Source organism: Podarcis pityusensis, assembly GCF_964106645.2.
Source record: "Podarcis pityusensis genome assembly, chromosome: 7".
NCBI classification, from domain to species: domain Eukaryota; kingdom Metazoa; phylum Chordata; class Lepidosauria; order Squamata; family Lacertidae; genus Podarcis; species Podarcis pityusensis.
Window position 1 is genome coordinate 83,561,763 of NC_138031.1, and position 27,903 is coordinate 83,589,665.

The 27,903-nt window shown below is 46.0% G+C and overlaps 1 protein-coding gene across 2 annotated transcripts in view; it reads left to right on the forward strand.

Moving 5' to 3' along the window:
* Window positions 1–5,080: 5,080 nt before the first annotated feature.
* Window positions 5,081–27,903, forward strand: part of NAA16 (N-alpha-acetyltransferase 16, NatA auxiliary subunit) — a 38,359-nt gene continuing 15,536 nt past the window's right edge. The window contains exons 1-10 of one of the 2 annotated variants that reach the window (XM_081014376.1): window positions 5,081–5,238; window positions 8,111–8,195; window positions 9,751–9,855; window positions 11,866–12,023; window positions 13,252–13,386; window positions 14,708–14,861; window positions 18,725–18,844; window positions 19,908–20,003; window positions 21,213–21,319; window positions 22,313–22,675. In XM_081014376.1, coding sequence (XP_080870502.1) covers window positions 5,185–5,238; window positions 8,111–8,195; window positions 9,751–9,855; window positions 11,866–12,023; window positions 13,252–13,386; window positions 14,708–14,861; window positions 18,725–18,844; window positions 19,908–20,003; window positions 21,213–21,319; window positions 22,313–22,336 — 1,038 coding nt within the window. In that variant the 5' untranslated portion in view covers window positions 5,081–5,184 and the 3' untranslated portion in view covers window positions 22,337–22,675. Of the gene's footprint in view, window positions 5,239–8,110; window positions 8,196–9,750; window positions 9,856–11,865; window positions 12,024–13,251; window positions 13,387–14,707; window positions 14,862–18,724; window positions 18,845–19,907; window positions 20,004–21,212; window positions 21,320–22,312; window positions 22,676–27,903 lie in introns of those variants that run through there. The other variant, XM_081014375.1, reaches the window with a different exon arrangement.

A 27,903-nucleotide genomic window follows, 5' to 3' on the forward strand; every position in this document is an offset into this window, starting at 1 on the left:
CCATATCCATAACTCATACTATAATGTTGAATATCATTTACCACTATCGCAGCCCCACGAGGTAGGTTACGAATATTTTCATTATATAATTTTTGTAGATAGTGGCATGTTGCAAAAAAGAAAAGGAGGGAAAAGGTACATTGGAAACAGAAAAATTGTTGCTTCAGTCAAAGTGTAGTCACTTTAATCAAAATATATTACTGTAAAGGGAAAAAATGATTAGTTTTCCATGTTTCTGGTATCCTGAGCATGAGCCAACAGGTTATGTATTAACCTTCTTTGGCGATTGCTCGTAGCCGAGTAAGATTGTCTTCCATAAAAACGGTTTTAACTATGAGTCCGTAAGTGACTGTGGAGGCCAATTACGTACATACATAAGCTCTGCTCTGACAGGCATGGTTAGCAAAAAAAGAAGAAACATTTTACATATCTCACGCTGTTGAGCAACACGTTTTAAGATTCAAACACAGTTCAACGGCTGAGCAATACTGTTCCCTACAGTTCTGAATGATCCTATAATTTCAAGGAATACCCCAAGTTTCCAAGTCAGTCATTTCACCAACTACTTTCAGCATGGTAGTTGCTTCTGGAAACATTAAGGCAGTCTCTTTTAAGTTTAATTATAATAGCTGACCATCGGTGGTTGTTGTTTAGTCATTTAGTCATGGCCGACTTCATCGTGTCTGACTCTTCATGACCCCCTGGACCAGAGCACACCAGGCACTTCTTTTTTTTTTTTTATAAATATTTATTAGGGTTTACAATACAAATAGATATAATAAACAAAATAACATATGTTATAACATAATTTCACATCTTCTTTGGACTCCCTCGCATCTCCCGCTCCCACTTTCATCGTAATAAATTTTTACCAGCAATTTATCATCTTGTTTGCATTTATATCCCATCTATTTATTTATAGTCTAATAATTCTCGAAAAAGTTTATGTTTTCTCATTCACACTTATCATCCTGAATCATCTAATTTATTGGTGCTCAATTATTTATGATCTAGCATCCTGCTTAACATTCAATCAAATTACAGTATTTTTGTAGATAAATCTTGAATTTCTTCCAATCCTCCTCCATCCTCTCTTCTCCCAGGTCTCGGATTCTGCCGGTCATCTCAGCCAATTCCATATAGTCCATCAGTTGCATCTGCCATTCTTCCAGTGTGGGTAGATCTTGAGTTTTCCAGTGCTTTGCAAGAAGTATCCTTGCTGCTGTTGTTGCATACATAAAAAATGTCCGGTCCTTCTTTGCCACCCCTTGGCCGACAATACCCAAAAGAAAGGCCTCTGGTTTCTTTGTGAAGGTATACTTAAGTACCTTTTTCAGTTCATTATAAATCATTTCCCAGAACGCCTTCACTTTAGGGCAGGTCCACCAGAGATGGAAGAATGTTCCTTCACTCTCTTTACATTTCCAGCACTTATTATCAGACAGGTGGTATATTTTTGCAAGTTTGACTGGGGTCATATACCATCTATATATCATTTTCATTACATTTTCTTTCAAAGCATTGCATGCAGTAAAGTTCAACCCAGTACTCCACAACCTTTCCCAGTCCTCAAACATGATATTATACCCAATGTCCTGCGCCCACCTTATCATAGCCGATTTAACCATTTCATCTTGTGTATTCCATTTTAACAGCAAGTTATACATTCTTGAAAGTACCTTAGTCTTTGGTTCTAACAATTCTGTTTCTAGTTTCGATTTCTCCACCTGGAACCCTAGTTTCTTGTCATTTTTAAAAACTTCTTTAATCTGAGCATAGTGTAACCAGTCTCGCACTTTATCCTTCATTTTCTCCAAACTCTGCAATTTCCAGTTGTCTCCATCTTTTTCTAGTATTTCCCAGTATTTTGGCCATTTGGCCTCCATATTGGGTCTTTTTCGGGCCTTAGCTTCCATAGGTGAAAGCCACCTTGGAGTTTTATTTTCCAGCAAGTCTTTATATTTTGTCCAGACATTAAACAGTGATTTTCTGACAATATGGTTCTTAAAGGCCTTATTGATTTTAACCTTGTCGTACCATAAGTATGCATGCCATCCAAAAGTATTGTTAAACCCTTCCAAGTCCAACACGTCAGTGTCTTCGAGAAGTAGCCAGTCTTTTAGCCAGCAGAAAGCTGCGGCCTCATAATACAACTTTAAGTCTGGCAGGGCAAAGCCCCCTCTTTCTTTCGCATCAGCACACCAGGCACTTCTGTCTTCCACTGCCTCCCGCAGTTTGGTCAAACTCATGCTGGTAGCTTCGAGAACGCTGTCCAACCATCTCGTCCTCTGTCGTCCCCTTCTCCTTGTGCCCTCCATCTTTCCCAACATCAGGGTCTTTTCCAGGGAGTCTTCTCTTCTCATGAGGTGGGCAAAGTATTGGAGCCACAGCTTCACGATCTGTCCTTCCAGTGAGCACTCAGGGCTGATTTCCTTCAGAATGGAGAGGTTTGATCTTGCAGTCCATGGGACTCTCAAGAGTCTCCTCCAGCACCATAATTCAAAAGCATCAATTCATTTGTGATCAGCCTTCTTTATGGTCCAGCTCTCACTTCCATACATCACTACTGGGAAAACCATAGCTTTAATTAGAGGGACCTTTCTTGGCTGACCATCGGTACTGACACAAATTCTAGCTTCCAATACACTAGAAGTCTTTTAGCAAAACGCCCGGCCCAAGCTGGCCAAATTGGCAGGTCACAAGTGTCTAATGATAATAATAATAATAATAATAATAATAATAATAATAATAATTGTATAGTACGAACACACAGCCAGGGACTAGAAATGCAGGCCCACACTATATAGGGCATCTTCTTGTGCATAGGATTGCTGCTTAAATCTGAGCAGGAATTCTAAGCCAGATCCACCCCTATTGACTAAGGAGGAAGTTTCACTGGTTTTAGTGAACCTTTTATTTCCCCCTTGTTTTAGCAGCCTCAGCCTAGGGCTCCCACCTTCCATTCCACTACACAAGCTGTGAGCACCCATGGATCTAGGATTAAAACCTAATGTATTACTTGTGTATTCCTTTGTTCTGTTTATCTGGAAACATTTCCTACCTCCAATATCCTCTAACATTGTTTCCCCAAATGCCCTCTGTGATTTATAAATGTTAATTGCATTTGTTGTGCTGACTGATGGTTTTATTTAACTAAACTGGAATATACTTTTATTCATTAGAAAAGGAAATGGGGTGAGGGCTGTTGAAGAAGAGAACACACTTTTGCTCTCCTTCAGCAGATATCAAACGTGCATGCTTAATTTTATTATATTTACTGTACTCAATGGAGTCAACCATTACTTTAGGTTGTTCATATTTATGAGTTTGCAAGATGAGAAGGGCTGTTTAGGGCAGCCCTGTTTAGGGAAGCTTTTAATGTTTAACAGATTATTTTATTATTTTGTTTGAAGCCGTCCAGAGTGGCTGAGGAAACCCAGCCAGATGGGCGGGGTATATTATGGAGGAAAGGGGTAAAGTTTACTGCATGTACGATGTTGAAGGAAAATATAATGAAAATGATGTATAGATGGTACTTAACTCCGGTTAAATTAGCCAAGATTTATCATAGTTGTGATAATATATGTTGGAAATGTAAAGAAAAGGAAGGTACCTTTTATCACGTGTGGTGGACATGCCCCAAGGTGAGAGACTTCTGGGAAAAGATTTATAATGAATTAAAAAAAATGTTGAAATATACATTCATTAAAAAACCAGAGGCCTTTCTCCTTGGAATAATAGGTTCTGAATTGCCCAAGAAAGATGTAAAGTTATTTTTGTTTGCCACAACTGCTGCTCAAATTTTAATAGCCAAGAAATGGAAAACACAAGAACTACCGTGGAAGAACGGCAGATGAAAATGATGGAATATATGGAGCTGGCTGACCTTACTGGAAGAATCCGTGATCAGAAAGAAGAGGAATACCAAGAAGAGTGGAAGAAATTCAAAGACTATTTGAATAAATACTGTGATATTAAAAATTAGAAATTACTTGAAAGTACCAAAATAGGCCTGGGACTAAATGAAGAGTTAATTAAATAAATAAGACTTAGAACTTTAAGAAAAGTTAAGAAATTTTATTTTAATTGGAATACTGTGTTTTAAAAATGATATCAGAAAACTGCTACATTTTATTTACAAGGAACTTCAGACGGGAGGGCTCAGAGGAAGTCCCAAACATGTTTATGAGGACAGAAGTTTAAATAACTAATTAATTTGTGTTGTTTAGGTATTTACTGGTAATTTGTTCTTTTTGTTCGTTTGTTTATATTTGTGATTTTGTCTTTTTTCTTTGTTCTTTTGTTGTGGTACGTGTTATATTTGTAAGAAACTTAATAAAAATTATTTATTAAAAAAAACAGATGGGCGGGGTATAAATAATAATAATAATAAAATAATAATAATAATAATAATAATTAGGAGCTATTTGAGAAAATTACAAACATCCATAATATTAGAAATTTTCTGCGAGCACAGGTACAGCCTCGCCCCGCCCCGTAGAGGGAACCAGGAAGTCCTCGCGAAACGACGAAGCTCCCAGAGCCACTGACGACTACAAGTCCCAGAAGGCCAGAGTGCCGCTTCCGGTTAACCTCTTCCTCGCCGCATTCTTCTCGAGAACCGTTTCCCTGTCTCTGGAGGTCCTCGGGGGTGTTTGGGCAGTGAAGACACACACACACAGAGAATGAGACACACAACGCCCCCCCCCAATAAAAATTCCCTCAGCTCTGCTTTCTTTCCCTCAACGGAAAGGCTGCCCGTCCTATATAGGCCCGACGCGCCCCCCCAATAAAATTTCCCTCAGCTCTGCTTTCTTTCCCTCAACGGAAAGGCTGCCCGTCCTATATAGGCCCGACGCGCCTCCTGAGGCCTTTGGCTGCCCCTCGGGCGGGCTGTGTCCCCGTCAGGCGAGAGCCGCGGCCTCCCGCGAAGCCCCTCCTCCCTCCGGCTCCACGGCCCAGGCGGCGGCGGCGGCGCCTCCTCCTCCGGGCCTGAGGCAGCGGGAAGGGAAGCCGCTTCCCCTCACGCCCGGCCGCCGCCGCTAGGGGCGCTCCGGAGGGCTCGGCGTCGGGCGGGAGGAGAGGGGTCGGCGGGCTGCGCGGCGCTGGGCCGGGCCGGGGCGAGGGAGCTGAGGGCCGGCCGCGCCCGCCCGGGCCATCGCGGGCTGCCGGCGAAGCCCCGCCATGCCTGCCGCGCCGCTGCCGCCCAAGGAGAGCAACCTCTTCAAGAGGGTCCTGGTGAGGAGAGAGGGCAGGGCCTTCCTCGGGGTGGGGTGGGGGGTCGCACCCTCGTCGTCCTCGTCAACCCCCCCCCCCGCCTTCCTTCCCTTTGTGCGGCGCCCGCCCTGGAGCTGAGCCCCCCGACCCAGCCCTCCTTTCCGTCCCGGCACCTTTCCGGGCCTCCCCTCGGAAGGAGGAGGCCTCTCTCGGCTCCCCTCCTTATTGACGGATAAGCTAAACAAGCTCTAGCTTAGGGCCCCACTCCCTTGGGCCCCCCCTCCAAAATAGACTTCTTCTTAAATTCTCTCACTATTAATATACTTCTTAATTGTCTCTCACTTCTTCTTAATTGTATTTCAGTTCAGCAATTACTTTGATAAAACACCTATTTTGTTATGTGCAAATGTACCTATTAGGTCCATGCATTACCATATAGCATATATTCAACACACAAAACAGTGACAATTTGTTGTTGGCAAAGGGCAGCTGGACATATAAAGGGCCCCATTAGTAGCTTAGGGCCGCATCAAACCTAAATCCGGCCCTAGGCTCTCTTTCTCTTCCCCCCACGCCCTTCTGCTGTCAGTTGCCTGCAACATACCATTTGTGCATTTCATTTGTTTTGTTAAATTTTCCTGCTGTCCTTCCTCCGGAGGCCTCATCCTGCTCTCTCCCGCCCACCCTGAATATCCCACACTTCTCGCCCCTCGCTGGAGATCCCCCGTCTGGTCACGGCGTGGCTTCATCAGGACCGAGGACACTGGAGAAGTGCAGGATTTGCTCCAGCCCCCCAGCTGGGCCCGCCAGGGGCTTCCCCAAGGGAAGCCAGCTGGCAGGATCCGAGCCTCTTGTGTACAGAGCCCTGCCAGCCAGGCTGGTGACCTGGAGAGCCTCCCCCCTTCCCCCATGAGTGAGTGGGGTTGAGCCCTCTTTGACAACCACCCAAGTTATGGTCATAACTGTTTGCAAAGGACCGCCTCCAACACTGCAACCCCATGAACACGACAGGGTTTAATTTTAAATGAGTATGCAATAGGATTATGCTGTCCAGCTGCAACCCCAGTAAAGCTGCATTAGACACAGTGGGGCTTGTTTCCCATTGAACACCCTGAAAAGCTGCATCCCTTAAACTCGCTCCAATGGGAATAAGTTCTGAATCAAACGAGACAGCTTAGGATCATGCTGCACTTCAGCAACTTTTTCACCTCCTCAGCCTCATTTTAAATCAGGTCCCCAGCCTCTGTTCTTAGCTCCCCCTGAAGCACCAAACGTACAAAACCCTTTCAGTCATTTTGGGGGAGTGGGTTGTGTTCAGAAGCCAACTTGCATTCTGCATGTTAACCATGCATGCCAGCTCCTCTTCTGCTTCCCCAACTTAGGAGGAGTTAGGGTCACCTGTGCCCACAACCTTCCTTTAGAAACAGGCACCCTGGGTCCTTGCAGCTTTCCTTCCCCATGAAGCGGTAGATATACCCGAGCAGTCAGTGTGCTGTCACTGCATCATCTCTACACAAGCTTCAAAAGGAAGCGTACAAAACCAGTCATCACAATGTACTGGATGACCCAGGCACCAAGACAATAATAAATCAGTAGGTATGGGGTGAAGGGGCCTCCACATGGTGTTTTGAAATGCTTCTGGAGTCTTCTAAAAGACACTCATTTTTTGTAATTGACATTTCCACCCCCCCCCCCCTTTCTTGTACTAATAAATTACCATGTTAAACATGTGGGCAGTGTTTGATTATATATGAGCAGTCAAAAAGTTTTTTTTTTTAATCTGTCAGATTCCAACCTTTGTAAAACTGCTTGGTTTTAATACTGTATTTTACTGGGAAAATGGGGAGAAGTGGAGTTAGTTTGTGTAGGTCTGGGTAACTTTTTTCACTTAGGGGGATAATCTGCTGGGAGGTGCATAACATTGGTGGGCAGAGCCCAGAGCAAAGATGATTGGTAGACCTAGAGGCAAACAGTCTGGAATAAAAACCACCCTGTTACAAATCTCACCATGATTTCCGCAACTTAGAAACTCCAAGTCTATGGAGGCTTACTCAGAAGTAAGCCCCACTGGGTTTGATGGCATTTCTAACAAGAACATAGGAAAATGTTAATTCAACAGAGTTGCTGTTGGAAAGCAAATTAAGCCAACTCTTTTCTGACTTGGGCATGCTAAATGTGCATACAGAGACACACAGGCCTGGTTCACATATTGCATAGCTGAAAACAGACTTGTTTAATTTGGATGTACTGTACACTGGTTCAAGCTACTGAGAAGTTCACTCCTTCCCCACTCCTGCTGCTGCATCACCAAGCAGCAAGCCAGAGTCCAGCTTGTGATTCCTGAAGCTGGATTTGTGGTTTGTTTCTCTCTAAGCAAACCATGAGTGGTAACAAAGGTTTGTTCTTTGCATTCTGCTGGTGGTTTGTTTGGAGGAAATAAACCACAGCTCCTGGTTTGAACATCACAGCAAGCCAGACTCCTGACTTGTTGCCCAGAGGTATGGCAGGAGCAGGGGAAGAGCAGAGTGAGAATTTTTATTGTTCACATAAAATCATTGCTTAACTATAACTTGTATGGCCCAGTTTGCCTGTCAGAACTCTTATTGGACACCTGGAGGCATTTAGCAAGGGGAGATGGCAGGTAAGGAAAAGGAAAAAAAGTTAAGAACTATTCTCTCCCACTGCTGTTTTTAATTTTTGAAAATTACTGTCAGTTTCCCTGCATATATTTGATTGTGTTATATAGTTTGACCCTCAGAGATCTCATTAAAAGGCAATCTTGTCAGTGATTTGAAGTGCCAGTGAAGAAGCTAATGAATTGTGATACTAAGTTAAGTAAGAGATTACTTTTTAAGATAGGTGTAACCTAATCTTATTTTTTTCCCCTTCCTAGAAATGTTATGAACAAAAACAGTACAAAAATGGACTCAAATTCTGTAAGATGATCCTTTCCAATCCAAAGTTTGCTGAGCATGGAGGTAAGTGCATTATTAATTTAATTTATTCATTTTCTTAAAGCAGGGGCGTCCAACAGGTTGATCGTGATCTAGTGGTCAATCCTCGGGTGGTTTTGGCTCCACGGAAGACGGAGTTTTCCCCCTTTTTATTAAAGTTCAACATTTTTGTATCCCCTCCCTAAAAGAAGCTCAACAACTTTGACCTGAACCTCTGCTCCCCCCAGTTTTTTATTCCAGTCTCCTTGGAGTTGGACGTCCCTGTCTTAAAGGATGCAAACTGTTTGTTTACCCAGCAGATATTCAGAGTGTTTGTTTTACACCATTTAGAATGATAAATTTTAAACTTCAAGTATCTTGAAATAATTTAAAACAAGCCTTTTCTTCTGAGCAGTGGTAGAAACTCAGCCACATAAGCTAAGTGCCAAATGGCACCTTAAACCTAGGTTACGTTTGCCACAACAGACTGTCTAGTTGCCTTTTTTGGCAGTGACATTTATTATTATTCCTTTTCTATACCAATTTATATTTTAAAGAAAAATCTCAAAGCGGTTTACAGCACATTAAAACATCAAATAAAACAATTCAGAATAAAACGACAAGAAATCTCCCGTGATCGGACGACTGGCTGGCATACAGCAGCATCTTTTGATGTGGGGGTGTGCAATAGCAGAAAACGCTGCAGCCTGCTAGCCAGATGGAGACGTCAGTCGCCAAACCTAGAGACGAGGCACTGTCACTTGGGCGAAATTGGATCTGCACCAGTTGCAAAATGTTCCTGGCACCTGTGGAATTTCAGACAATGCTTCTGAGCAGAACCTTAGAGAATTCAGTCTTGGTCTGGTGTACGTGTACAAAAGAATGAGGTGGTAAGGTGAATTGTGCCATTTCAAACTGCAGATGGTAGATTTTGCTCCTATATCTATAAATAAGTAGAAAACTAGCAGAATTGGGAATTAGCTGAACTACAGCCTTTTCTCTCACATGCTAGATGTTTCTTGCACAGCTTGTGCGTTTGTGTATTTTAATATGGGGGCATCCTCACCAGAAGTCTGAAAGCTCATTACAGTACAAAACCTGTTCCCTTATGTGGTAGTCTTTGTTTTGTTTTATACTGGTACAATCTGTATTCTGAACTGTTAAACTTTCTCCTACCACTCTGTTCTGAAGGTGTAGAGATCAGAACTCTCTGGTTTCTGGAAATGAATGCATGTTCCATGATAGTTGTTGGTCATCGGTTATTATTGAGTTAAGCTTGAATAATTTCACTTTGATTTACTCTGATTCAGAGCTGCTTTGTTTGGGGAGTGGGGCAGTGTTTTCTCCTTCCATTCTGCAGAGCAAGAGCAGGATGATGTACACATTCTTCTGTGTGCTCTAGACTTAGCTGCCCCACCCCACAAAATAGTGAATGAGAAGCTTTGTGGATGTGTGGGATGGTGAGAAGCCATACCAGTGTTTGCATCCATGTATTCCCAAGAGGCGCTTGGATTATTATTATTATTAGATGTGGACGGTGAAACTTATCACACGTGTGTTGCTTAAACTTGATTCTTACATTATAAAATATTTCTTACAGAAACTTTGGCTATGAAAGGACTGACCTTGAATTGTTTAGGGAAGAAAGAAGAAGCATATGCATTTGTTCGCAAAGGCCTTCGTAATGATGTAAAAAGTCATGTGTGTATCCTTTCAAATAGTACACCAATTTCAATTTTTCCTAATAGTTCTGAAATCCTCTTTCTCTACCCCTCTCAATTATTATCCAGTGAATACTTTGCTTTGTAACAAATTTGAGCATTTTATGTTTAAATGTATAGATTAGGCCATTAGATATTGTCTAACATACCTGTGGCTAACCTGTGGCCATCTAGATATTGTTGGGACTCCAACTCCCTGCCAACCATCAGGGATAATGGGAATTCTAGTCCCACAACAACTGGTGGGTCATAGATGAGCCACTCCTGGTCTAACAACTTAATTTGGTATGTAATCTGTTAAATTTAGGAAATTCTAAAATGCAGGGTATTAGTCATAACACTGGATTCCTGGGTACTTACTGTAGGTCAGCACAAAACGTTTGATGTTTACTATGCCATTCTGTTTCTGCAGGGATGGGGGACCCTTTTATTCTGGCAGGCCGGATCCTGTGGACTCCTGCCCTAGACACCAGCCTTATAGATTAGGCTGAAAGAGCCACTGCCTGAGGTTACTCAGTGAGTTTCATGGTGGAGTGGGAATTTGAATGCAGGTTTTTCCAGTGATGCTTGTTTTTAGCAGGAGTGGAAATCTCCAGCCTGTGGGCCTAGTTAGCCCTCTAAGCCTCAGATGTTTGCTCCCCAGGCTGTTTTCTCTTTCCTGGGCCTGATGTAACAATATATGGCACTGGGCACAGGAAAGTCAAGGCCTCAAATAAAGGAAGAATTCTGAGCACCCGCAAAGCATGCTTCTGATTCTTCCTTTACAGATGCTTCTTGAACTTTGAATTACTTGACATCCTGTAATGTCAGGGGATGGAAAGGTGGTTGAAACCACCCACCTGCTCACATGGTTTGCAGAGCCCGGGCCAGTTCTGGATCTGCCCATAGGGACTTCCCACCCCTGACCTACAGCCGACTTTTGAGGGTACAAATCTGTCAAAGGAACTTGCAAACAACATCAGTGCCTATTAAAACACACCCAGATTACTAATCCAGGGAGGGGGGTCCTTCCCCCAGGGCCCATGGCAGCCAGTGAGTCTGTGGCAGAGAAAACCTTCCAGCTGGAGCAGGAGGGGCCAGTCTCCTGGCGTCTCCTCTGGCCTGCTTGGCCTTCTCCTGGCTTTCTGTTCACAGAGCAGTTGTCAAGAACTTCCTTCATATCATGCTTCTGTCCTTCTGACATGCAGCTGCTTCATCTTCTCAGCTGCTTAGCCTCCTTGAATTTGAGTCATTCTGCAGAAAGGCAGGTAGCAAAAACAATCAAAATAATTTTAAGTAAAATAATATGTTTGTCCATACATCACCTCAGCCTCATGGTCTAAACAAGTAATAGGCTATTTTGTGAAAATGAAGAATACCTAATATCACATGATTTCCTCCTCCCTTGGCTTATGGCACCAGAGTATCCGATGGCTTAGTCATATACAAACTTGGCATGGGAGCAAAACCTTATCTTTACCTTTGGCCTCCAGTTCATCTGGGCCTTTGTCTAGCAATGTCCAGAAGGGCTACATCACCACAGTAGTATGGGAGATTTTTCATGAGGAATAAGCTCTCACTAGGATTGGGAAATACTTCAGTTTTCTAGGTGCCAGGATGTCTTGATTCCCAGACAACTGAGCACTTTGGACTTCTTTAACCCAAGGAACTTCTCCACAATTTTCTGTTGAAGTGCTATGGTAAAATGGCAATTTAACATTTAACTGGCAGATGCACAACTATACCATTAATGCTGAATGCCTGCGCAAAAACATTGTTCACATCAAAGTGCTATTAAATGCCACATCATATTGCTAACTCCTGCGTTGTATTTTGTATTTGAAATCGCTCCTATGGCTATATAAATCCTTCATTATAATATGTGTTTGCTCATGCTCTTAAGTTGAGATAAATGAATAACACTCATTTATGAATCCTTTCAGGACTATAAACATTTGTCTTCAGCTCCCCATCCCCCCACCCCCAAAAACAGTGCATTTCCTTAACTCTGTTAGGTTGGCATGTTTATGGACTCCTGCAGCGCTCTGATAAAAAATATGATGAAGCTATTAAGTGCTATCGAAATGCTCTGAAATTAGATAAAGACAATCTACAAATTCTAAGAGATCTCTCACTGTTGCAGATCCAAATGAGGGATCTTGAAGGCTACAGAGTAAGTAATTCCTCCGGTTTTTGTGTTGAGCTTAACCGAAAACTTGCAAAGTGCTCTCTGAATATTTACTAGAGTTGAGAGGAGCATTTGAGTTTAATTAGGTTGGGGAAATGGACATGCCAATGTTATCTGGGCACCATCTTATGGGTATATGATTTATTTGCCATGTTCAAAACCACCATTGTACAGAACAATGGGGGGGGGGACTTTACAAAATTGTAGCACATGGCAAAATGGAAAACCTTTCTTGATGTAGTACCTTCCATTGCTACTTGCAACACTATTCTTTAATTCTGGAGGAGTGACAGTGACAAATTGTAAATTTACTTGCTAGTAAACATAGTTAAGGTCAGAGGTTGGGCTTCAGTTATAAGCATTTACCGTATTTTTCGCTCTATAGGACGCACTTTTTCCCCTCCAAAAATGAAGGGGAAATGTGTGTGCGTCCTATGGGGCGAATGCAGGCTTTCACTGAAGCCTGGAGAGCGAGGGGGGTCGGTGCGCACCGACCCCTCTCGCTCTCCAGGCTTCAGGAGAGCCCCAGCGCCAGCCCCACAAGGTCGGGGGACAGAGGGAGGCGGAACGCCGCCATCCCGCTGTCTCCCGAGGTGGTTTGGAGGCTGACGGTGGGGAGACCCCGCCGCCAGCCCCGCAAGCTCCGGGGACAGCTGGGAGACGCAGCGCTTCTTCCTGCTGTCCCCGGACCTGATCTGAAGGCGGGCGGCGGGGAGAAGAGTGCTTCTCCCCGCTGCCTGCCCCGCAAGCTCCGGGGACAGCTGGGAGATGCAGCGCTTCTTCCCGCTGTCCCCGGACCTGATCTGAAGGCGGGCGGCGGGGAGAAGAGGGCTTCTCCCCGCTGCCTGCCCCGCAAGCTCCGGGGACAGCTGGGAGGCGCAGCGCGTCTTCCCGCTGTCCCCGGACCTGGTCTGAAGGCAGACTGCGGGGAGAAGAGCGCTTCTCCCCGCTGCCGGCCCCACAAGCGCCTGGGGGGGAAATAATTTTTTTTTTCTTTATTTCCCCCCCAAAAAACTTGATGCGTCCTATGGGCCGGTGCGTCCTATGGGGCGAAAAATACGGTAATAAGAAGTCCAGCTGAGCTTTTCTAGTTTTCTTTGCTGTTAAGTCTTCATCCTTTTTTTCATTAAACAGAATCCTTTTGCACTGTTGGTTAAGAATGGCAAAATGAATTATTTGGTAGATTATATTTATATTCATTATCTCTTTAAAGGAGACCAGGTATCAGCTGCTGCAGCTGCGGCCCACGCAGAGGGCTTCTTGGATTGGATATGCAATTGCATATCATTTGCTAAAAGATTATGATATGGCCTTAAAATTACTGGAAGAGTTTAGAAAAACTCAGCAGGTAAGATCTTTTAAAAATGTCAATTATTGTACACAGTTAAGAATCTGAGTAAGTGTACTGTAGTCAGAATGATTACTTATTTTCTGTTTTTCTATCCATTGTTCGAAAGAATTACAACTTTGGGACATATGAAATGTTTCCATTTATTGTACAGTCAGTATCAAATTCCTTATAGCCTCAGTTATGTTAGTGGAATGATAAGCTAATCAAGTACCAGAGATTGTGATACATTATACACCTGAAATTAAAAAATAGAATGCCACGGGCAATGCACACAGGTGGTTCAACATACGCAAGTCTTTGTACTTTGTCCTTGGTGGAATACCAGAAGAGTATTGTGAGTTGTCTGTAAAGCTGTCATTCTTGTTGGGTGGATCAAATTTGATCTCTACAGGTCCCTCTAATAATTTTGTTGTCAATTTGAAATAAGACTTTTCTGCGAAGAAGCTAAATTTAAATGGAAACCATTAAGCCACGATATCATGAAGAATTGACAAATGGTGTTTGTCAAATTCAGTTCAAAGCATCTGTTTATAATTTATGCTGGTGGGTGGGATTATTCACTTCCTGAATCATATACAGTGGTACCTTGGTACTCGGAATGGCTTGGCTCCTGTACAAATCGGCTCCCAAACGCTGCAAACCTGGAAGTGTTCCGGTTTCTGAATGTTTTTCGGAAGCCAAACGTTCGACGCTGCTTCCATGGCTTCCGACTGAGTGCAGGAAGCTCCTGCAGCCAATTGGAAGACGCGCCTTGACTTTTGAACGGTTTCGGGAGTCAAACAAACTTCCGGAATGGATTATGTTCGAGAACTGAGGTGCCACTGTAAATGCTTTTTTTTTTTTAACCTCTGGAATAATATGAACCTGGAACATTGTGGCATTTTTGGTACTTCAGTGAGGGATAACGCTATCAAAATACTTTGTTTTGGGGTTTTATATACCTGGGTTCAAAATACAGGTCCCCCCTTTATAATGCATGGCAGCAGGAGACTTGTTTCTCCTTCTTGCTGCATCTCTTTTTAAAATTGGAAAGCGTGTATGCATGAAGTATGAATAGTACAGTATAGATGTACTTTGATACCAGAGTAAAAAATGTATCCTAAGAAAAGAAGCAAATATGAATGTCAATAGTTGAGAGGATAATTGAGGAGATCAACTTATTGCTTTGTCATTTTTCAAGGCAAGAATTCTTTTAAATGACTGTTCATTTCCAAGTTCTAATTCAACTATCCAGTGTCCCTTTATTAACCAAAAAAGAACTTTTGTGAAGTTAGTCTTCTGGGGCAGATTAAATGTTAACTCTTCTGTTATTTTCCAGATCCCTCCTAATAAAATAGACTATGAATATAGTGAATTAATATTGTACCAGAATCAAGTTATGAGAGAGGCTGATCTGTTTCAAGAATCTCTGGAACACATAGAAACTTACGAGAGGCAAATATGTGACAAGCTCATGATAGATGAAATAAAAGGTAATACTTTTTTTCCTTTTCACATGCTTAAAATATTCCTTCACGTGAATCTTGGTCTGTGAGGTGGTTCAGTCTAGGGAGCTGTGGACCATTAAATCTAGAGGAAGATCACGTTTCCCCCTTGTCATTAGGTGTTTTGGGGGGGACTCTGTGTGCGTAATATACCGTATTTTTCGCTCCATAGGACGCACTTTTTCCCCTCCAAAAATGAAGGGGAAATGTGTGTGCGTCCTATGGGGCGAATGCAGGCTTTCGCTGAAGCCTGGAGAGCGAGAGGCGTCGGTGCGCACCGACACCTCTCGCTCTTCAGGCTCCAGGAAGCTATCTGCAAGCCTTGCGCACCCGGGGGGAGTTCCCCTGGGCACTCAAGGCTTGCGGGCAGCAGCCTGCAGCACGGAGCACGGGGCGCCCTCCGGAGGATGCCCCGTGCTTCGCGCAGGTGCCCGCAAGCCTTGCGCGCCCAGGGGGAGATCCCCCCTGGGCGCGCCCGGCTTGCGGGCAGCAGCCTGCAGCGCGGAGCACAGGGCGCCCTCGGAGGACGCCCCGTGCTTCGCGCAGGTGTCGGCAAGCCTTGCGCACCCGGGGGATCTCCCCCCGGGAGCGCAAGGCTTGCGGGCGGCAGCCTGCAGCACGGGGCGCCCTCGGAGGACGTCCCGTGCTTCGCGCAGGTGCCCGCAAGCCTTGCGCACCCGGGGGATCTCCCCCCGGGAGCGCAAGGCTTGCGGGCGGCAGCCTGCAGCACGGAGCACGGGGCGCCCTCCGGAGGACGTCCCGTGCTTCGTGCAGGTGTCTGCAAGCCTTGCGCGCCCGGGGGGAGATCCCCCCTGGGCGCGCACGGCTTGCGGGCGGCAGCCTGGAGCACGGGGCGCCCTCGGAGGACGTCCCGTGCTTCGCGCAGGTGTCCGCAAGCCTTGCGCACCCGGGGGATCTCCCCCCGGGAGCGCAAGGCCTGCGGGCGGCAGCCTGCAGCGCGGAGCACGGGGCGCCCTCCGGAGGACTCCCCGTGCTTCGTGCAGGTGTCTGCAAGCCTTGCGCACCCGGGGGATCTCCCCCGGGAGCGCAAGGCTTGCCGGCGGCAGTCTGCAGCGAGGAGCACGGGGCGCCCTCCGGAGGACGCCCCGTGCTTCGCGCAGGTGTCGGCAAGCCTTGCGCACCCGGGGGATCTCCCCCCGGGAGCGCAAGGCTTGCGGGCGGCAGCCTGCAGCGAGGAGCATGGGGCACCCTCCGGAGGACGCCCCGTGCTTCGTGCAGGTGTCTGCAAGCCTTGCGCGCCCGGGGGGAGATCCCCCCTGGGCGCGCACGGCTTGCGGGCGGCAGCCTGCAGCGCGGAGCACGGGGCGCCCTCGGAGGACGCCCCGTGCTTCGCGCAGGTGTCGGCAAGCCTTGCGCACCCGGGGGATCTCCCCCCGGGAGCACAAGGCTTGCGGGCGGCAGCCTGCAGCGCGGAGCACGGGGCGCCCTCCGGAGGATGCCCCGTGCTTCGTGCAGGTGTCTGCAAGCCTTGCGCGCCCGGGGGGAGATCCCCCCTGGGCGCGCACGGCTTGCGGGCGGCAGCCTGCAGCGCGGAGCACGGGGCGCCCTCGGAGGACGTCCCGTGTTTCGCGCAGGTGTCCGCAAGCCTTGCGCGCCCGGGGGGAGATCCCCCCTGGGCGCGCACGGCTTGCGGGCGGCAGCCTGCAGCGCGGAGCACGGGGCGCCCTCGGAGGACGCCCCGTGCTTCGCGCAGGTGTCGGCAAGCCTTGCGCACCCGGGGGATCTCCCCCCGGGAGCACAAGGCTTGCGGGCGGCAGCCTGCAGCGCGGAGCACGGGGCGCCCTCCGGAGGATGCCCCGTGCTTCGTGCAGGTGTCTGCAAGCCTTGCGCGCCCGGGGGGAGATCCCCCCTGGGCGCGCACGGCTTGCGGGCGGCAGCCTGCAGCGCGGAGCACGGGGCGCCCTCGGAGGACGTCCCGTGTTTCGCGCAGGTGTCCGCAAGCCTTGCGCGCCCGGGGGGAGATCCCCCCTGGGCGCGCACGGCTTGCGGGCGGCAGCCTGCAGCGCGGAGCACGGGGCGCCCTCGGAGGACGTCCCGTGCTTCGCGCAGGTGTCCGCAAGCCTTGCGCGCCCGGGGGATCTCTCCCCGGGAGCGCAAGGCTTGCGGGCGGCAGCCTGCAGCGCGGAGCACGGGGCGCCCTCCGGAGGACGCCCCGTGCTTCGTGCAGGTGTCTGCAAGCCTTGCGCGCCCGGGGGGAGATCTCCCCCGGGAGCGCAAGGCTTGCGGGCGGCAGCCTGCAGTGCGGAGCACGGGGCGCCCTCCGGAGGACGCCCCGTGCTTCGCGCAGGTGTCGGCAAGCCTTGCGTGCCCTGGGGGAGATCCCCCCTGGGCGCGCACGGCTTGCGGGCGGCAGCCTGCAGCGCGGAGCATGGGGCGCCCTCCGGAGGACGCCCCGTGCTTCGTGCAGGTGTCTGCAAGCCTTGCGCGCCCGGGGGGAGATCTCCCCCGGGAGCGCAAGGCTTGCGGGCGGCAGCCTGCAGTGCGGAGCACGGGGCGCCTTCCGGAGGACGCCCCGTGCTTCGCGCAGGTGTCGGCAAGCCTTGCGTGCCCTGGGGGAGATCCCCCCTGGGCGCCACGGCTTGCGGGCGGCAGCCTGCAGCGCGGAGCATGGGGCGCCCTCCGGAGGACGCCCCGTGCTTCGCGCAGGTGTCTGCAGCCTGCCGCCCGGCGCGTGGGGCGCCCTGAAGCAGAGCGCCCCTCACGTCAGGCAGACATCGGCCAGCCCCACAAGCTTGGGGGACAACGGGGAGGCGCAGCGCCGCCATCCCACTGTTCCCCGACCTGGTTTTGGGGGGGGAAATAAAGGAAAAAAAATGTTCCTTTATTTCCCCCCCAAAAAAGTAGGTGCGTCCTATGGGACGGAGCGTCCTATGGAACGAAAAATACGGTAAACATCACACAGACATGCTTGCACACACTGTGCAGACACATGCCAGTCCATAAACATTTGTCTGAAATGTTCAAACAGTTTAAAGGAAAGGCTACTCTAGATTAAAAAGATACCCTATAGCGCCCATCCCTGTCTGCTTCATCATGCCTAGGGCTCCCATTCCATCACCGCGAGGGCTTCCACAACAGGCTGTCACCAGAGAGCCAGCGTGGTGTAGTGGTTAAGAGCAGTCGACTCGTAATCTGGTGAACCGGGTTCGATTCCCTGCTCCTCCTCATGCAGCTGCTGGGTGACCTTGGGCCAGTCACACTTCTCTGAAGTCTCTCAGCCCCACTCACCTCACAGAGTGTTTGTTGTGGGGGTGGAAGGGAAAGGAGAATGTTAGCCGCTTTGAGACTCCTTCGGGTAGTGATAAAGCGGGATATCAAATCCAAACTCTTCTTCTTCACCAAACTGCCTGGTGAGCTTGAAAGGCAAGCTGAGCACCACCACCATCCTTTTGTATTTTTTTAATTTATCTAACAAAATTTATTTACCTCTTGATGGCAAGAAAACCTCTTAAGCAGTTCTTGTTTTCAAGAAAAACAGGTGCCGGAACTTACCATGAAATCATTACAGTAAGTCGCTGGGTGACTCAGGGCAGCGCTGAACAGACACAGCAAGACCTGTCTCGTTATCCTAATCAGAATGCTCATTCCATATCACATCAGCACTGCCCATGCTGGGTAGAAACTGATCTGGGAGAGTATTATGATCGGGGGCAGATGCGGGATGTTGCTGCCGCACAGTTTCTGAGCAGCTTTCTGCAGAGTAGTTGGTCAGTGTCATCATCACTGTGGCTAACTGGCTCTTTCAGGCTTCCAGAGTTGAAGACTTCACCTTCCACCTGTAGGCTGTTTCCCTTAACTAAATCTGGTTTGCGATTTTATTACTACTTTAGGAGAAATGTTGTTGAAGTTGGGAAGATTGAAAGAAGCTTCTGAAGTCTATAAAGAGCTTATTGATCGGAATGCAGAAAATTGGTGTTACTATGAAGGCTTGGAGAAAGCTCTACAGCCACGTAAGTATTGTGGTTATAAACTTGGCTTGCACTTTTTTTATTAAGCAATTGGTGTCTTGTTAAGTTCAGAAATCAGAATCCTTGGAACCCTAGACCTTGGAAAGAAGATGTGTATTTGAATTTCATTGTCCATCATAATTTCCAGTGTTTTATCTACTTATAAGCCTATCTGTACTCAGAACCATAAATCATTACCAGGGACTGCTTCATATGGAGCAGCTTAAAGAGTGAGCTAAATGGCTATGTTCCTTACTGAAGTGATAAGCTTACAGCTTTTTAGCTACTTGTTTTTTTAAGCTACTTCAGTGTACAGAAACCCATCACCCTGAGATTAAGAGTCTCGTGCTGTACCAACTGAGCGGCATCAGAAGTATAGCTCAAAATACTGTCCTTGGAAAAATGCTGCCAGAGAAATGATGGTATACAAATGGAAGAACTACTTATAATTACTAAATTTACTCTTAAATGTGCTTCACTGCACTATGCATAACTATTACATTACAACATTTATAATGAAATTTCAATGCTATGCATCCATTTACTGCTATTTACACTCAACGGCTTCAATGGAGTTAAGCACAGTCAAAGGATGGCAGCCTTTTAAAGATTATATTTTAACCTTTATAACAATGCTACTTTTTTAAGGTGCTCATAGAATTGCTTCCTCCCCCATGGTAAGTTCTGAAGCTCCAACATGTGATTTCAGAACTGAGGATTTATGTACTGCAGTTTGACTTTTGACATTGTTGAAATATTTTGCAACATGGTTGCACCACAAAATTGTTTGGTTTCTTTAAATGCATCCGCACGCACGCACACACATAGTATATTTCTATCTTTCTTTCATCAGCTGTTCTCTTTCATCATACTGAAAACTGCTTTTCAACCTGTTCTATATAAAAAAATGCAGTTTGAGACGTTCACCAAGGGCTTCTGTTGAAGAGAACAAGATAAAATTCCTACTAGTGTAGTTTTCCATATTGCATATAGGCACACTTGTGATTTAAACCAGATGCTTATAACATACAAAGACTCAAACTGTACATTTATTATCTACCAATAGGCTCTTTAGATGAGAGACTAGAAATGTATGAAGAAATCAGCAAGCAACATCCAAGAGCGGTTTCCCCTAGAAGATTACCTTTAAACTTTGTTACAGGTAACATTGCATATTTCTTTAGTACCTTTAGAACTAAACCGTTGGCCCCACATACCAGTAGCATGCAAAGTCAAAACATTGTGGAGCTCAGCACTGCAGCAGAACGACTGTGAAAGAGCAGAGCAACTGCGATTCCCGCCCCCCCCCCCCCCCCCGGGAGCTTGGCTTAGGGTGACAGGCCAATAACTGCCAATACAAAAGGCAAAAGGGATTTTTTGTGTGTGGAAGGCAAAATTGTGTGCTTGGCACAAGTACAGTGGTACCTCGGGTGAAGAACTTAATTCGTTCTGGAGGTCTGTTCTTAACCTGAAACTGTTCTTAACCTGAAGCACCACTTTAGCTAATGGGGCCTCCTGCTGCCGCTGCGCCACCCGAGGTACTATTAACCCGAGGTACTATTTCTGGGTTAGCGGAGTCTGTAACCTGAAGCATCTGTAATCCGAGGTACCACTGTACTAGAGCAAGACAGGAATCCCCTCTTTTCATTGCAACCTGCTGTGTCCCCCCAAAACATTGCTGCTGTGGGTTGAAAGATACAGAACAGGACGGGATTCAGCACAGAAGGCTGCCACCACATCGTAAAGGATTGGTGAAAGTGCTTGAGCTAGTGGAAGCATGTCCACTAGCACAGAGCCACCATTTGGCCATGTCAGATGGTTCTGTCAAACGCTGGTCACAAAACAGCTGACTTTCTTTCTAATGTACACACATTCAGATGCTTCCTGTATTAGCATAGCACACTCATCCTTTATTGCTGTTACAAACAGCAGTAACGGCCACTAATTGTAAGGGTTCAGATATCTTCCTTAAGTCATTTTTTAACAACTCCGTCGTTAAAACGTCATTCTGCACTCACTGAACTCCTTGGATATGTCATAGGTTCAGTTAAAGAATGTGCTATGTGTGTTTTTTTAAAACAACAACAACAGCAACCCAGTATCCTGGCAGGCTGAAAAGGCTGAATTTGTGTATAAATTATGCAAATTAGAAAAATTATTCAAAACATTCAAATTTGCTCAAAAAAAGACCAGGTACAAGTATTTCTGTCGAAGCAGAAAAACTTTTTAATTTCAAATTACAAGTAGATCACTGTTCTTACCAGCATCTTTCAGGTTTTAATATAAAATTTATAAAAACTATAACATGAGCCGAAATCAGTAGTGCAACACTAAGTAATAAGAATATAACCCAATGCAATTTTGTTTCTAGGTGAAAAATTTAGAGAACTAATGGATAAATTCCTGCGGGTTAACTTCAGTAAAGGCTGCCCACCCTTGTTTACCACTTTGAAATCTTTGTATTACAGTAAAGAAAAGGTAAAACTCCAATTTATTCAGTTTTCATACAGCTTTGTGTGTCGTAAGGATAATTTACCAGTTACAGTCACTTTTCCTTTCCATTTCTCATGCCATGGTAAACTGTAGTAAATGGTTAAGATTATTAATAAGAAGAGTATTTCACTCCTTCCCACTCTCCCTGGGTGGGAGGAAACAAGCTGTGACCCTTGACTTATGCCTGAAGCAGGGATCATGGGTTGTTTCACTCCCAACAAATCATGGTCTGTGGCCAAGTTTGTACTTGGCTTATTGATCATGGTTTGTTGGAACAAAGCAAAGCTTCCTGGTAAGAGGAAGCCAGGGATCTAAGCAAGGGAGAACTGAGTCTATGTAAATCTGTGTTTAAATTTCATTCATCTGCCATAACCACCTGAAAATTTGATTTCGTATAAAACTTGCTATAGTCTTGTTTATCTACCCTGCTACAATTTTCTATTTTACTTGCTTACTTGGAAGTATATTCTATTGAAGCCAAAAGGTGCCTACTTGCGAAATGTGCATAGAATTGCAGCCTAGAGATCTAGATGCAGTTTCTGTTGCTCACAGATTGTTGACATGCCGTTATGATTTTCTAAACTTAAAGACTTTATATATTTCCAATCCATGTCCTCATAGCGAAGGAATAGTACAAAAGACAATAAAATGATTCTGAAGTCTTCATTTTCAGTAGAAAAAATGATATAAAAACTGAAAGAAAATATTGTCTAATGCATTTAATAACTCTTTGTGGAATTATGTCTTTTAACATAAACTATAACATAATCTCTAATGTTAACTTAAATGTGTGGGTAGTGTCATGCAATAACAGTTTAAAGGTTATTTTAAAAACATTTTCACAATTTCAGTAGCCGTATATAAAAAAAAACTTCAGCGGGGTGGGGGTGGGTGTATAAAAAATACAACTTAAAGGTAAATACTCCTGTTATTCTTACCGTAACATTAACATTAGTTAATATCACTCTTCATCTTCAGGTGAAATGGCTGGCTGTTAAATAGTCAGGGAAGCCATGACTTCCTGACTCTTTTGGAAGATGGGACTCAGAAAGCCACCTGTTGTGTGGTGTGTACACATTGTTATGAATGGGAATTCCTAAAGTGGGATATTTATGCCAAAATAAGGAGCAGTCGTTGATTTATTGTACTGTCTTTAGGAAGCTATCCTGTATTCTGAGTGGATGATTTATCTATATAGACAGCAGTTGATCAGGACCTTGGAAGAAGTGAGCTGGATGGCTTTTACATTGAAGATGGGTTTGGAAAGTTGAAGTTGATGGGTATTTTGTGGGGTTTGGCCTTGTCATCTTGACACAATAAGATATAAAAATAGAGGATTAATGTTTGTTTTGTGAAAAGCGTTTTCAAAGAATTTTAGGTGGCGATTTTGTTCCCAGATAGATGCAAAACCTTAGCTGTAAGAGTAGAGGCTCTTTTTTCATTTTATAATTTACCCATAGAGCAGTGTCTAGTGCGCAGGCAGACATAATTTACACAGCAGGATTTCCCCTTTTCTTGCTTATACACACACAGAAATCTGCCCTGCAAGATCTCCCAACCCTCAGGCATAGCTTTTTGGAGCAGTAGAGAGCATACGGCAACACCACATACCTGACCTCCCTCCAGATAAGTTACTGCTGCACACCTGGAGGAGGGGCAAGGCCAGTGTAGTGGCAGGTGCTGGTGATGCATTAACCATGTGCTGACCTGACTGCCATGTCTCCCCTCTCCATCTCAGGATGTGGCAGCAGGTTGGCCAGAGGGCGGTCAGGTAAGCAGTGCAGCCCCACAGCGCCATCCACTTTGGTTTGGAGGGAGGAGGAAAATTCCCATACTGCAAGTCTTTTCCGCTTGTGAATGGCAGTCACCTGTAGAAAATGGAACAGGTTGTGTTCCCTGGAGTATGTTTATAACATAAAATAATAATAATATAATAATATCTTTATTGTCATTGCCCCCTTCGGGGACAACGAAATTACTTGACTGCTCCATAAAAACACTAATTAATCAGTACAGTATAATACAGCAAGGGAGATTAGATGACTTTCAAAGTCCGGGCTTCCCATTCAGGGCCGAGATCGCTCTGGAGAAGAAGCTGTTCTTAAGACGGCTCGTTCTTGTCTTCATCGTCCTGTATCTCTGTCCCGACGGCAAGAGCTCGAAGAGACAGTGACCAGGATGCGATGGATCTTTTACTATGTCCAGTGCCTTCCTATGGCACCTTGTGGCATAAATCTGCTCTAAGGTGGAGAGTGGGCAGCCAACAATGCTCTCTGCTGCCTTAACAACCCTGCACAACCCCATCCTGTCCTGGGTAGTACAGCTTCCGTACCACACACATAAGCCATAAGTGAGCACGCTCTCAATGGCACAGTGATAGAAGGCAAGCAGCAGTTTCTGCGGAAGATGGTTTTTCCTTAGTATTCTCAAAAAGTACAGTCTCTGCTGCGCCTTCTTCACAAGCCCCCTTGTGTTGACACTCCAGGACAGATCCTCTTGTAATTCAATGCCCAAAAATCTGAACGTTGTTACCCTCTCCACACAGACCCCATCAATCAAAAGTGGCTGGACGTTGCTCTTCTGTCTCCTGAAGTCCACCACAAGCTCCTTTGTCTTCCTTGTATTTATGAGCAGGTTGTTAGCTCTGCACCACTCTGTCAGCCGCTCCACCTCATCTCTATAATCCGTTTCACCCTCCCTTTCAGGGATGAGCCCAATCATGGTTGTGTAGTTGTTTGTGCTGCAGATGGGTGCTATTCTATCTGCCCTGCTCATGGATGCCCATAGCCCCATTGTCTTTCAACAACTTTGTAAGTTGTGCCACTGGAGATGTCTGCATCTCCAGGTTGGGTTACTGCAATCACCCTAGGGCAGGAGCATCTGAAGGACTGCTTGCTCGTCTTATGAGTCTGCCCCTTCCTTGGCCCTTGCATCAGTTAGAAAGCCGCATCTCGGAGGAGGAGGGCTGTGCATGGCATTGATTTCCTGCTCATTGTATCAGTCGCAAAAAAGCTTCCCAAACACTCTTCAGAATTCTAGCAGTCAATCCTTCAGAGTGAAATACGAAGGGAGGACTGTAAAATAAGTCAACATCAAGGTCTACGTCAAATGTGTTGCAGGTGTGTTGATTCCATTGAAGCTCAACATCATGTGTCCTCTTTGAGTAACTTAAAACACGGAGAGGCTGTGAGGAAATAATGCATGAGGGAATGACTGGCTGGAAGAAACAGCAGAAGTCTCAGAAAGTGTACTCAGGAAGGTAGGCTGACTCCCCCTGAAGACTTTTCTTTTGCCCTCGTAGGAAGGCTGGCTTTGTGCCTGATAGGAAATAATGGGGGCCTGAGGAAAGCTGTGGTAGCTGCAGAAGAAAGAGAGTCTCTTCCACAGCCAGAACAGAGGGGGAAAATCATTCTGTCTGACTGGATGAAACGTTTGCACAGGCAGAACGTTTAGCATAGTGAGATTTCACCCTATATTCCACCTCTGCTTCCAGACTTCAGGAGGAGAGTATCATTGTTTTTCTAGCAAAAACAGCACCACACAAATGGGAGGAATCAGCAGAAAGAAAGAAAGAAAGAAAGAAAGAAAGAAAGAAAGAAAGAAAGAAATTTCCACGAGTGTGTTCAGATAGACTGGGCAGGACAGAGAGTTACTGTGGAAGTAAGGGGGCTGGTCTGCAAAGTTGCTCACTTTGCAGCCAGCACAAGCCGCATTTGGGTTGTGAAGGCCAAACAACTGTTGGCTGTGGGGTGGGCGAGGCAGCAGCAGAAAAATTGGACAGAGGGTACGAAATGGGGAAGAGGTGAGTGAAGAAAGCAGCAATGGAGAAAATGAAGACGGAGGAAGAAGGAAAGAAAATAGCAAAGAGGAAGAAGGGACAGCGAGAAAACCGGAACTGAAGTGAATATAGTGAGACTTGCAGAAAGGGAAACTAGAACTTGAGAAGAGTATGGGATTGTTTGGGACATACCAGGGATCTGTAACGTTTCACTTTTCCTTGCCTGTTTGGCAGCTGTGTATACCCTAAACCAGCATTTCCCAACCTTGGGCCTCCAGCTGTTTTTTGACTACAACTCCCATAATCCTCAGCTAGCAAGACCAGTGGTCAGGGATGATGGGAATTGTAGTTTGAAAAAGCTGGAGGCCCAAGGTTGGGAAACACTGCCCTAAACAGCTACGAGGAGCTCCTCAGTGTTCCCCCTTGCCAGGCCTAGCTTGGGAATCCATCCCTCTAACCTCTCTGGCAAACCTCATGGATTGAGACAAAGCTACTGGGGGCCAGGAGGAGCCAAAGTTCATTTTTGCCACCTTACTGAGTCCACCCATGCAGCTTGGGTGGCTCCTTTTCTTAACATCTGCTTAATTTTGCTTGGTACCTCTCCCACTTGCCTTCCTTTGAATCCTCACTCCCTTCCGGTCCTGCCAGCTCAGACTATCAGCCCTAGAATCACAAGATGGGCCTTTCCCCTGTGGTTACAATATTACCATGTGCTTCCTTGCAGCAGAGGATTATACAGTACCATGCTAGGTGCACTTGTGAACGGGGCCTTGAGTCACAGCTCCTGTGCAAGTGCTAAATGAAATCAGTGGAGTCCTGCAAGAGCTTGTTTACATAATCAAGGATTCAGAGGTGACTGTTACGGGATAAGTTGTCATCCACAAACAAAAATTCAGGTTGTTTCCAGTGCACCTTCTTGATCTTGAGCTGTTCACTGTGTCACTGTATTTTTCAGGGGGTCTGTCTCATTTGTCAGAGATAACAAGGGACATACCTCGAAAAGATAAACCTATGATCTCTGATTCTGTTAACAATGATTGATTCAGTCTTCAGTTGTCCATCTCCATTTCACCCCTTGAGCACTAGATTAACCGCATAGGCTGCTGAAGCAGAAAAGGGGATCGTGTTCTAAAAAGCAAAGCAAAAACAAGCTTATCAGTGCTCTTTTGAGTGTTTCATTGAGTGTACCCTTACCAAGGATGCACAATCCTCAGTGAAATGAGTTATGGTATTTTTCTCCTGTGTGTGTGTGTGTGTGTGTGTGAGAGAGAGAGAGAGAGAGAGAGAGAGAGAGAGAGAATGAGAATGAGGAGGCATATTGTGTAGGGACCTATGGAGAAAGGGCTTGGCTACTTATTTATATCAAATCAGAATGCAAAATGAGCCACGTTCCCCCCTTGCTTCATGGCAGGTGGACACTTTACCACATCGCACACCAGCAGAATTAAATGCATGCGTTTGGATAGAGTGTGAGGTTTTCCCTAGCACAGCAGGGAAGACCTTTTAGTTTGATTCAGTAGGGCTGTGCTATGCTATCCCATGTCCTTGTGACCGACCTCTCTCTGTTTCTGTGGAGGCTTCTCTTTCATTCATGCGTCTTGCAGATACCAGGGTGGTGCACTTGTCCACGAGATTTCATGTGTGGAGGTTCACTTACACCAAACTGCGCTTGCTGAATCCAAACCAGTATCTGAAATGCGGATACTTTGAAATGAGCAGACCCTCACCCCGTCAGGTGAATCAACACAGCAGTTGGAATGGTTATGGACATTCTGTGATGATTAGCTTCATCACTGAAAATGAACACTCACATTATCCAATATACTAATCGTGTGCTGATCCTTATGTTGCCAGAATGGCGTTGTCCACACTCCAGGGGGAGGTGTCAGCAGGTTCAGGGGAGACCCAATGTTTGTAGAAATCTGAAAATAAAACTTTAATTAAAAAAGTAACCCTAAGGAGTGGGGGACCAAAAACATTCCAGTGGGGCGTGAGCACTCTTTTAAGTGTCTGTTTCCAGGTGAGGGGAGAGAACAGAAAACTGGGAGGGGGAAATGAAGTGTTCTGGAAGAGGGCTGGCTTGCTGGTTATTAGGGACTCCAAACAGAAGCATTCCACTCTTCAACACTTGGTTGCTCATCCCGCTTGATCTGTATAAATTCAAACACAAAATGGGCCATTAAGCTATGGATTTCTCACAGGTCTCTGGTTAGCAATTGGGGTAAGCATAATGCTGGGCTAGATGGAGGCTGCTTTAGTATATAACACTAAGCCATGGTTGCTTTAACCATGTGTTGTTCAATAAGCCACAAGTCATCTCACAGACAAATCATATCTTGTTTCTCTGAAGCTTGGTTTGTTTTTATATCTCTGTTGCTTTGGAAGAGTCTGGGGCAGACAAACTATGGTTAAGCAGAGATGCTGGGCTCTGACGGAACACCAAGCCATGGTTAAAATAATCCATCAACAATCACAGTCCCTTCCAACTCTACCGTTCTATGATTCTATGTATCTGTGGCTTCACATTGTAGCTTGTTGCCAGAAAACAAACAGTGGTTAATCTTCTGAATTAGAATGGCTAAACAGACCATGGATTTCTTTGTTATTTGTGAACCAGGCCAGCCCGCTGATGGGATCCAGCAGTTTATTCTTATGTAGCTTCACCCATGTTCTCACAGAAACCCCATCTCTTTTGTGCTCTGATAGCAAAAGTAGAAACTGATTGGGTTGAACTAGTCTGCAAAAGTAGTTAACAGTTTTAAAAACAATGGGGGAAAAATAGGCAACCATT